This window comes from Cucurbita pepo, chromosome 11, assembly GCF_057944985.1.
Source record: "Cucurbita pepo subsp. pepo isolate OVF chromosome 11, ASM5794498v1, whole genome shotgun sequence".
Lineage (NCBI taxonomy): Eukaryota > Viridiplantae > Streptophyta > Magnoliopsida > Cucurbitales > Cucurbitaceae > Cucurbita > Cucurbita pepo.
Window position 1 is genome coordinate 911,769 of NC_141808.1, and position 11,318 is coordinate 923,086.

Below are 11,318 nucleotides of genomic sequence, written 5' to 3' on the forward strand. Positions count from 1 at the left end.
GGGGTATTGAGTCTGGTACAGTAACACAGCTCTTCAAACCTAAACATGATGAAAGAAGGGACATGATGGTGAGCAGGGAGAAAGAAGAAGGGGTCCCATGGAAATGCATTGGCCTCTCTGATTTTGCGTATTAATTTCAAAGGGTCCACTGTTCTTCCTCCTTTCTTAACTTAACACGCAACAAAAATGTACTCATTTTTTATATCCTTTTGAATGCTGTGGGACAGTGGAGTAATGGGTTTGTTTTGATGAAGAAAAATATGTGTATCATTACTCATTCTTTGTCCGATTTATCTCAACTCTGTTGGTTGCAGATGAGGCTTATACATACATCCCATTTGAATTGCAAGTACCGCAACACCCGAATCTGTCTCCCAACATCAGATATCCAATTTGTTTAATATCTGAGACAGTGGAGGAGAAACTGCGGTACAGCTACCATCTTTGGTCAAACAGCATCATTCATTAAACTTGAACTCATATGTGTCCTCACCTCATATCTGGCTCATGAACTAGACTCAAGTAACTGTGCCTACTAATCAAGGAAGGTGGGATGTTATCCCACCTCTTGACCGAAGGGCCGAACCCACCTCACACACTCCCGTTCTCTAATGCGTACATTGAGACTGAGCTAGTTAGGGAGGTTGGGGATGCGAATATAGTGTTAGCGACAAAATTAAATTATTCCCTGACCTTTGTGGATTAAAAAAAACATATGTGATAAGACAAAAGCATAGAATAAGGAATATGATCCAAATTTTGGTGTGATTCAGATTCACTATTTTTTTGGGCATCAAAATGCATGTTTCCCAGAAAAATTTCTATATTCTATAAATTTATTTTATTTTATTTTATTATATTTTATTATATTTTATTTAATAACAACAAAATATAATGAATTAATTAAGGAGGGCTTGCATTTCCCGGAGAATCTAGAGCGCATCAGCCGCTGACCAAATAAAAAGGTTTTAAAACGGAAGAGGATTAGTTTAGTTAATTAATGAATTAGTATTAATTTAGGGACATAATTATTAATTAATTATTTGCATGGAGGGAAATAAAACGGGAATTTAAAATGAGAGGTCACGTGAGGCACGCGGATGATTGGACAAGGAATAATTGGACACGGAGAGGGAATATTGGGAAATTAAGGATACATCTTAAGCTAAGGCAGACAAATGCCACCTGTTCCTTTCAAATTAAAATATGCCATAATATTATCCTATTTCTTCATATCTTTTATGAATAATATAAAAATCATTATTTAAGCTTATAAAATTATTGCAATTTTTGGATTATTATATACATATACTGTATTACTTTTCGGTATACGTTCTCATGGTTTTGCTCTTAGTTCATCTAAAATGACTAGTAACAATGGGAATGGAGATGTATTCCTTACTTATAAACCTATAATTATCTCTTTAATTAAGAAACGTGGGACTCCCTCTCAACCATCCTCAATACTATATAGAAATAAAAACAAATAAAATAGAAATGATATCTCTTTCTCAATGACACTACAGAGATATTAAACGAAAGAAATTGGGGTATGGATGAAATATAATTAAATATAGCCACTTTGAGGTTCTCTATGAAATGAGGCATAGAACTGAGCCACTACGAGTAAGTTTCGAGATTCACAAAGGAAGCTTCGAATTCATGTCCGTCCTGGACTGAGAAGAAAAATTGAATTCTCCAAAACCCAAAACCTAATTTACCTCGTAGATTTGAAAGTAAGCCATTTGTACAAAATAGGGAAATTTTGTTTAAATAAATGAAGTGAAAATGAAAATGAAATTAAAAGGGTCACAATCACGGTTCTGTTGTGTTCGTGTTTGTGTTGGAAAAGCTGTCTGATCCATCATCTGTGAGTATTAAATGCACACACAACTTTCAACTTTTCACTCCTTTTCCTTCTCCTTCTCATTTCCCTTCTCTCTCTTTCTCTCACTCTCTGGGGATTTCTCCTTCTGTGGGTTTGCTTATAAATCCATCATCGTCACACCTCCCTTCCTCTAAAGCTCCCATTTTTCGAAGCCCCTTTCTCTATCTCCTTCTCTCAAATCATAATCCACTCATAATATCAAAAGGGTCACCACCTTTTTCCTCAATCTCTTCTCCAAACCATTCATGTTTACCTCCACCCATATGATCACCAACACCACGGCACCGCCCTTGCCGGACCTTTCCTTGCAGATAAGCCCACCCTCTGATTCCGGCAGCAGCGGCAGCGATCTGACCCATGAGAATGCTGCGTTTCTTCTTCCTCCCAAAACCCATTTCAAGGGAGATGCCAAAATGGGCTTTGGGATTAAAAGAAGAATTAGAGCTCCAAGAATGAGATGGACCACCACTCTTCATGCCCATTTCGTCCACGCTGTTCAGCTCCTTGGCGGCCATGACAGTACATATTTTATTTAATTGTTGCCTTTTCTAACTCATTTATATGATTTCTTTTATTTATTTTTTCTTCCTTCAATCAATCTGCAGGGGCAACACCAAAATCTGTACTGGAGCTGATGAATGTCAAAGATTTAACCCTAGCTCATGTAAAAAGCCATTTACAGGTCGGTTTTTTTTTTTTTTTTTTTTTTTTTTTTTTTTGTGTGTGTGTGTTGGAATAAGAATTGAATTGTAATGGTTCTTGAGAACAAAAAAGTGAGGACAAAAGAGCATCAAGAGTGTAATCTTTGCCCAGTTGACTCTTTTTTTTTTTCTTTTTTTTTTTTCTCTTTCTGCTGTTTCTTTTAATTTCTTTTTTTTTTTTTTTTTTTTTTTTTTCATGTTCGTGCAGATGTATAGAACAGTGAAAGGCACAGACAAAGCAACCGGTAATTACAATAGTTTTTGTTTGTTTTTTTTTTTTTTTTTTTTTGCAATTTGGATAAGAACGAAAATGTTTTCTTAAAAAAAATGACGATCTTGGATAGTTGACTTAAATTTGCAGACACAGGCTTGAAGATCCAAAGTCAAGAAATTAATGTCAATGGAGCTTCAAGGTGTGAGAATTCTAACCCACCACTTACAATGCGGAAAAGCCCTAATCAAATGTGAGTTCATTTTCCAATCCCATCTTTTTTATCACTCCAATTTAATGCGAAAGTTAACTTAGATTTAAGTAATCATGAGATTCTACATCAGTTAGAGAGGAAAACAAAACATTTCTTATAAGGGTGTGAAACCCTTTCTATAGTAGACGCGTTTTAAAATCACGAGGCTGACGGCGATATGTAACGGGCCAAAATAGACAATATTTGCTAGTGGTGGGCTTGAGGTGTTACAAATAGTATCAAAGCTAGTGACAGGACGACGCGAGGCACTAGTTGAAGTAGGGCTAGACTTTTTTCCTGGTAAACATGTTTTAAAACTGTGAGGCTGACAACTATACATAATGGGTCAAAGTGGACAATATATGGTTGGTGAGGTTACAATTAATTACTTTTAAAAGTTTTTTTTTTTAAAAAAAAAATCATTTTTGAGGAACCCCTTAATTATTTCTTAAATCCTCAATAAATCCAGGCAATAATTCACAAAGCCCACCTTAAAATACTCGACAAAATCTTTAAGTATTGCTAATACGAGGATAACTTAAGAATGATGTTAGAACTGAAAAAGAAAACAAAAGTTGAAGCATTGGAAAACTCAGTAGACGATTAGTGTGTTAAATTAATGCATTTAGTGGGCTAATTGCGGATTAAATTAACGAATGATCAGCTGGAACTTGTTCTCTTCATCAATGGAGACAAATCGGGAGATGACGAGCAGATGGAGTCAACATAGCAACAACAGTATTGGAAACAACCAGGTTCGAATCTCCATATATCTATATTTGTATATATATATATACAAAACACAATACAACATGTCTATAAACAACAACCTTAAACAACAAATGGTTAAATTTTTTTGTGTTTCTCTTGAAAAATAACCACAATAATTATATCCACCACCACCAGCAGCAGCAGCAGAAGGACCGACAGAATGGAGACGCAAGCATGAAATTCTTGAGCGGCGTGAAGAAGCAGAGGTTGGAAGGTAGCTGCTTGTCGTTGTGTGATCATAATAATAACAATACTGTGAACTTAGACTTTAGCCTGGGATGCCCTAATTCTCTAACCATCCATTCTAATCCTTCTCAAATGCTAAACTCAAAACAAACCCTTTCTTTCTAGGGTTTTCATTATACTTATTAACCTAATTAATCTTGGTTTTCTGTAATCTCATTCTCTCCACCTCTTCCTTTGTTTATATATGTGTTGGATTTTTAATTTTGGTTTTTATTTAGAAATTGGGTGTTAAATTGTTTCATATAATTCAATTTAATGTAACTCATTCAAGCTTTTGGGTTATGTGACCATATTTAATGTGATATCAAAACACATCTACGGCCACAACCCACATACACAATGGCTGCTATACTTTGTAGACTCACAAGGCCCACACCCCTATGAAAAGAGCCCATATTCTTCTTCTCAAATGAGACAAATTATGTAACCGCTATAAATGTTGTCCGCTTTACCTCGTTATGTATTACTGTCTGTCAGTCTTACGGTTTTAAAACACGTCTGTTGTGTAGGGATTTTTACACCCTTATAAGGAATACTTTGTTCCCCTCTCCAACTAATGTCAAATCTCATAATCCACTTCCCTTGAGGCCATCCTCCTCACTAGCACACCACTCGATGTCTAACTTTAATACCATTTATAACAGCCCTAGTCCACCGCTGACAAATATTATCTGTTTTTGCCCGTTACGTATCGTCAGTCTACTAGGAAGAAGTTTTCACACTCTTATAAAGAATGCTTTGTTATTCTTTCCAACCGATATGGGGTCTTACAAATTATGATTAGACTGTTCATTTAGTCTATTTAGTGATCGATATATATTCATATGGTGGGAATTTAAGTAAGCATCTTATTGTCAATAAATTACAAATTTCATCTATAAACTTTTTCATCATAAGGTCGGAAGTATGTTTAGTGCTTACGTGTCGCATTTAATGATGTTATGAACTATTTAAGGGTCAAATCGACCAAATTAATTAAAGTTTGGTTAAGAGTTGAAGGGCAAATCTGTAACTTCACTATATTTAGGATTGAATAGTCTTGAGTTCAATCAAGTACTTGAAAGCAGATATAATGCTTAAGAACTATTGGTAATAACGAATTTGTCGCTATTTTTCTTTCGAAAATCATGACTTTTTCCACCTGTCATGACACCTACATGCAAACTATACAAACTAATGATATGGTTTCACCCACGTGGCACCTTGCCATTTGCCCGATATCCAGATTCCAATCGTCAGCCGCCAAGGCTGTCGGAAACCCCCCACACCTTCACCGATCTGTCCAGGCTACCGCTGTACACAATCCACCGCCGACCGCCATCTTTACACCGGCGGCAAGGATCTTCCTTGACAGCCAAGCATTTCACGGGTCCAGTATGACCCGTCAGCACCGATACACACGTGTGGAAAATGTTGGTGACAACAGAAAACTGAAGTGAGATTGAGAGGAGGAGTGATTTGAGTGATGGGGAGGGAGGTCCTTTTATAGGGGGATTCCCGGAGTTGGTTGAGATTTGTGTGGATGAAATTGAATTCACCTCCTCCTTCTCTTCGGCAGTAACTCATTCAAACTCTATTATTAGCTTCAACACCCTCCCTTAAACTGAATTCTGCGGAAATCAGTTTAGGACTTCACTTCGTCATCTTGATATACATCTTGGATTCTGCACATCCCCATCTTTCTTCTAAGCTTCTCGAACAATGGTTGTTTCAAGGGCTTTGTGAATAGGTCTGCGATTTGTTCATCACTTCGGCAAAAGTTGAGTTCAATAATGCCTTCTTTACACAAATCACGCAAGAAATGAAATCGAACATCGATGTGCTTGCTCCTTCCATGCAACACAGGATTTTTAGACAACTTAATAGTTGACATATTATCACAATATATAACCGTCGTACCTGGTTGCTTCTGATTAAGAATTTCAAGCATTTTTCTTGTAGAATACCCCCAAATCAAAGGTTCCCCTCACATAACGAAGTATCCTTCTTGCTGCATTGAGATGTTTTTCCGTTGGATGCTCCATGTAACGACTTATCATACTAACCGCATACATGATGTCTGGTCTTGTTGAAGTTAGGTACATCAAACTTCCCACAATTTGTTTGAAGTACCGATTATCAACCTCTCGCCCGTCAATATCCTTGTGCAACTTTAAACTCAATTCTGATGGAGTTCCAAATGTGCGCTCATCCAATTTAAACCTTTCAAGTAATTCTTGAGCATACTTCTTCTGACAGATAAAGTTACCTGCGGGAGTTTGAGTAACTTCTACTCCAAGAAAATATCTCATCAAGCCAAGATCTGTCATTTCAAATTCCTTCATCATGCTCTTCTTAAAAAATTCAAACATTTCTTCATTATTGCCAGTAAATATTAAATCATCAACGTATAAGCAAATAATGATAATGTTACCTCCCTTTTCAGTTTTCACATACAACGTATGTTCATACGGGCATTTAGTGAATCCCATCTTCTCAAAATGAGAATCAATGCGACTGTACCATGCGCTCAGAGCTTGCTTCAAACCGTACAAAGCTTTCTTCAACTTGTATACTTGTTCCTCTTTGCCTTTTTTAACAAAACCTTCTGGTTGCTCCACATATACCTCTTCTTGAAGCTCTCCATGTAAGAAGGCCGATTTCACATCAAGTTGATAAATAGGCCAAGATTTCTGTGCTGCAATAGAAATTATGAGCCTGATAGTGTCTTGACGTGCCACTGGTGCAAATGCCTCCTTATAATCAATTCCATACTTTTGCTTGTATCCTTTTGCAACAAGTCGCGCTTTGTACTTATCCACCTCACCGTTTTCATTCAACTTGGTTTTGAAAACCCATTTTACTCCGATTGTTTTCTGTCCTCTAGGAAGATCGGTGAGCTCCCAAGTCTTGTTCTTCTCTATGGATTTGATTTCACTGTCCATAGCTTCCTTCCATTTCTTCTCCTTTACCGCTTCTTCATAGACAATTGGATCACTATCCATAAAGAATGCAAAATAACCGCTATCACTTGATTCATAGTCCATCTCATAATCAATCATCCAATTTGGTCTCTTTCTTGTTCTTGGATTTCTTTGATTATGATCATGATCTTCTTCTACTGGTTCTTCTTGTTGAGCTTGTGATGAGCTCTCTCCATGCTCAAAGTGAGGCTGAATTGGGGCTTCAGTTTGTTCTTCTTCAAGATCTACAGGAATCTGCTGATTCACAGTGATCTTTTCTTCCCATGTCCAAGTCTTCCTTTCGTCAAAGACTACATCACGACTTATCACCACCTTCTTTGTCAAAGGATCATAGAGCTTGTACGCCTTAGAGGTCTCGCTTACCGCCTTAGAGGTCTCGCTTACTCCAAGGAACACACACTTCAAACTCTTGTCCTCAAGTTTCTTTCTCTTCTCATCAGGAACGTGTGCATATGCTATGCACCCAAAGATTCTAAAGTGGTCTACTGCAGGTTTTCTTCCGCTCCATGCTTCTTGTGGAGTCATATCTCTAACAGAAAAGGTAGGACTCCGGTTGAGAATGTGAACGGACCACACGACAGCTTCAGGCCAGAATTCCTTCGGGACTTCTCCTTTATTTAGTAAACTTCGAACCATGTTGAGAATGGTCCTGTTTTTCCTTTCGGCCACACCATTTTGTTGTGGTGTATATGCTGTTGTTAACTGCCTCCGTATGCCCTTCTCTTCACAAAATTTAGTAAACTCGTTCGAGCAGAACTCTCCACCTCTGTCAGTTCTTAAAGCCTTGATTCTTCTTCCAGTTTCCGTCTTCATAGTAGCACAAAATTTTTTGAAGCAATCAAAGGCTTCTGATTTGGCGTGCAAGAAATAAGTCCATGTTTTTCGACTAAAATCATCGATGAGGGTCATGAAATATTTCTTGTTACCATTTGATGCTGGAGAGATGGGACCACATATGTCCGAATGAATCAACTCCAAAATTGCTTGAGCTCTTCTTGATTTTCCGGATGAAAAAGAGTTTCTTTCATGTTTTGCTACTACACAGCTCTCGCAAATTTCCGTTGGTGGAGTAATATCTGGCAACCCAGTTACCATCTTCTTTGAGGACAACGTCTTTAATCCTTTGAAGTGTAGATGACCATACCTAAAATGCCAAAGCCATGTGGTATCTTCTTTCTTCACCATCAAACTTTTGGCAACGATATTTAACGTCAACGGATATAGACGGTTGGTGGTCATCTTCATCTTAGCAATCGATCCTCTTTTGGAGTCATAAATCTCACATTCATCATTTTGGAATGTGATCACATACCCCTTTTCTTGTAACTGACCGATACTAAGTAAGTTGGCCTTTAGATCAGGAATGTAGAATACATTAGAAATAGACTCTACAAAGCCATTTCTAGTCTTGATATCTACGGTTCCTTTCCCCGTCACTTGGAGAGTTGAATTGTTGCCGAGAGAAACCGTAGTATGAAAATTTTCATCCAGAGTTGAGAAGAATTCCTTACAACCTGTCATATGATTGCTGCATCCAGAGTCTACGACCCATACACCTTGATCTGCAACCTTCATAGCATGGAATGACATTAATAATGTTTCTTCTTCTCTTCTCTCCACAAAATTGGATTGATCTCTTTTCTCCTTTTGGAGCCTGGTATAACATTCATTTTTGTAATGTCCAAGGCGTCCACATCTGTAGCATTCCACCTTAGACTTGTCAAAGTGTCTCTTGCCTTTGTTTTCATAATCATTTCTGACTAGGTCTGCTGACCTGCCAACATCTCCACTTCTTTCTCGACTGCCTCTCCCACGACCTCTGCCTCTTCTTTGCCCTCTACCTCTAGGGCTTGAAGCTTCACCTGGTGTGGATATTTTTAAGGCTGTCATCTCCTCTATTGCACTTGTACGATTGAGCCTCTGCTCATGTACTAACAGGGAGCTTTGGAGTTCATCTATTTGCATCTCTTCGACATTGTTTGCTTCTTCGATAGAACATACAATGTAATCGAACTTTGGAGTTAGTGATCGCAAAATCTTTTCTACGACCGCAACCTCCGTGATTGAACCACCATGCATCCTCATTTTACTTGCAAGACTTATAACCTTGCCAATATAATCATTCACCGTTTCTCCCTTTTGCATTTGGAGAATTTCAAAGTCTCTTCTGACGGCTTGTAATTGAGCACGTTTTACTCTCGTTGAGCCTTGATACTTCCTCCTCATAGAATCCCAAATTTCCTTGGATGTCTTCTTCTGAAGCATTGTTTCCAAGATAGTCCTATCAATGGACTGAAATAAATAGTTCTTGACCTTTAGGTCCTTCAACTTCGATGCTGCCAACAGTTGCTGTTGACCAGCTGAGAGTACCTCGCCTTCATTTGGCTCTTCATAACCCGTCTCCACCATATCAAAGAACTCCTTTGATCTGAGAAAATTTTCCATCAACATCGCCCAATGATCATAGTGACCATCGAACCTCGGGATGGCGGGCTGAACGTAGCTCTCAACTTGTTTTTCTGCTGCCATTTTTTGCTGCTGCAAGATAGCTCTGATACCAGTTGTTGGTGACAACAGAAAACTGAAGTGAGATTGAGAGGAGGAGTGATTTGAGTGATGGGGAGGGAGGTCCTTTTATAGGGGGATTCCCGGAGTTGGTTGAGATTTGTGTGGATGAAATTGAATTCACCTCCTCCTTCTCTTCGGCAGTAACTCATTCAAACTCTATTATTAGCTTCAACAGAAAAGCCCATCTCTCCGCCACACGCATATGGTGTTATCCGCCGCACCGCTGAGTACCATGCAGTTCCCGGCCGTCGCCAGGCAGAGAACTGCTAGGTTGTGTCCCTTTAGGGCTCCACCATAAGTCAACCGCTTTTCCCTCTCCCAGAAGTTGACCAACCCATCCGAGGATCCACAGTACACCACCGTACCGGCGGCGTTGACTCCCACCGCCGTCACCGCACTGTTTTGCTTCACTAACGTTTGCTCCAATGTGTGTTTTGTTGCGTCGTTCTCTTCTTCATGTTGCCTCCGCCATACCTATTAAGAAAAACAGATTAATTATATTTATAAACTTAGTTAATAATACTTTTTTTTTAAATTAAATTTTATTTCACTAAATGATTGAGAGAATTTTAAACAGAAAATTATAAATAATTGGGAAACAAATAAAAAAAAAAAAAGAAAAACACAAAGCACATGGAACTAATTAAAAATAATTAATCCAAATTAGAATATAATCACCACCTAACCCACAAAGATAACAGATCCTAAATTAAACTATACATTGAATCATTAATGTATTTATTTTTATAATGTTTGAGCTTAATTTGATTTAATTCATATTATTATTTAATTAAATCTTGCAAATTAATTGTTACCTTGGCGGTGCCATCGGCGGAGCCGGTAATGACCAAGCCATCGGAAGCCGCGACGATGACATTCACGGCGTCGTCGTGGACAGTAAGTGATTCAAGGCACTTGGAATCTGAAATTCTCCATACCTTCATAGTTTTATCCCAAGAAGACGAGTACAATATCGTCTTATCATCGCTCAAGCACAAGCACGACACGGCATCCGCATGCTTGAACCAAAGCCGGCTCCGGTTCCGTCCCACAACGACGTAGTTTTGAGGGTTAATAGAGCTTCTCAGTACATCTCTCAAAGCAGGCAGCGTTCCAGCCCGCCGGTAACCGCCACTTGGGTTCTTCGGAGTCTCTTTCCAGACGCGAATTTTCCCGTCCTGGTGACCGGTGAAGATCTTTTCGCCGGAGATTATAATCGCCTTAACTAATCCGCTGCTCGATTTAAACCCAGTAAATTCCTTAAGGTTTTTCCAGACACGTATGTTTTTGCTGTCGGAGCCGGTGTAGAGAAGCTCGCCGGCGGTGGCCAGCGAGTACACGTGACCTTCCTCACGAACAAGAGACCCAATGAGAGAACTATTCTTATTACTACTACTATTCCAGTAAACGTCGCCGTTTTTGAATTCCGTAAAACAGGGAGATTTCGTCAGGGGATAAGTCTGATTCCACGGCGAAAATATCGGTGGTGAACCGTCGCTACTCGGCCGGCTATTGGCGGAATCAGAACTAGCCGGCGTCGGAAAATCGCCATCGTCGTCGATTACCATGGAGATTTTGAGATCGGAATTTTCAGTTAGAAAATTACGAAATTTCATATTTGTAAAATTGGTGGTATGGATGAACATCCCTTGTGTTTTCATGTGGCAATGTGAACGCAAACTCAGAAATAGAAATTAAGAGGAAAATGAAGAACAAA

The 11,318-nt window shown here is 38.8% G+C and overlaps 2 protein-coding genes across 3 annotated transcripts; one reads left to right on the forward strand and one right to left on the reverse strand.

Moving 5' to 3' along the window:
• Nucleotides 1-1,908: 1,908 nt before the first annotated feature.
• On the forward strand, nucleotides 1,909-4,221 carry LOC111805070 (putative transcription factor KAN3). Of its 2 annotated transcripts, none has more exons than XM_023689940.2 (6): nucleotides 1,909-2,407; nucleotides 2,494-2,570; nucleotides 2,798-2,834; nucleotides 2,951-3,053; nucleotides 3,718-3,808; nucleotides 3,960-4,221. In XM_023689940.2, the coding sequence occupies exons 1-6, from the start codon at nucleotides 2,134-2,136 to the stop codon at nucleotides 4,173-4,175; spliced, it is 798 nt and encodes a 265-aa protein (XP_023545708.2). In that variant the 5' UTR covers nucleotides 1,909-2,133; the 3' UTR covers nucleotides 4,176-4,221. The 2 variants fall into 2 exon arrangements, with proteins under 2 accessions (XP_023545708.2, XP_023545709.2); XM_023689941.2 differs by having other exon boundaries at nucleotides 3,963-4,221.
• An 842-nt stretch (nucleotides 4,222-5,063) lies between these two features.
• On the reverse strand, nucleotides 5,064-11,318 carry LOC111805068 (protein JINGUBANG). The gene is made up of 3 exons (XM_087128284.1): nucleotides 10,417-11,318; nucleotides 9,783-10,075; nucleotides 5,064-5,483 (listed from the first exon to the last, which is right to left on the reverse strand). Exons 1-3 carry the CDS (start codon nucleotides 11,260-11,262, stop codon nucleotides 5,306-5,308), a joined length of 1,317 nt encoding a protein of 438 aa, XP_086984410.1. The 5' UTR covers nucleotides 11,263-11,318; the 3' UTR covers nucleotides 5,064-5,305.

Coding starts and splice junctions, on each gene's coding strand:
- LOC111805070 (XM_023689940.2), top strand. CDS start 2,134: ATGTTTACCTCCACCCATATGATCACCAACACCACGGCACCGCCCTTG. Junction 2,408..2,493: donor GCTCCTTGGCGGCCATGACA/GTACATATTTTA, acceptor ATCAATCTGCAG/GGGCAACACCAAAATCTGTA. Junction 3,809..3,959: donor ACAGTATTGGAAACAACCAG/GTTCGAATCTCC, acceptor CACCACCACCAG/CAGCAGCAGCAGAAGGACCG.
- LOC111805068 (XM_087128284.1), bottom strand. CDS start 11,262: ATGAAAACACAAGGGATGTTCATCCATACCACCAATTTTACAAATATG. Junction 10,076..10,416: donor CCGCCGATGGCACCGCCAAG/GTAACAATTAAT, acceptor TTTTCTTAATAG/GTATGGCGGAGGCAACATGA. Junction 5,484..9,782: donor TGCGTGTGGCGGAGAGATGG/GCTTTTCTGTTG, acceptor TGTTGTCACCAA/CATTTTCCACACGTGTGTAT.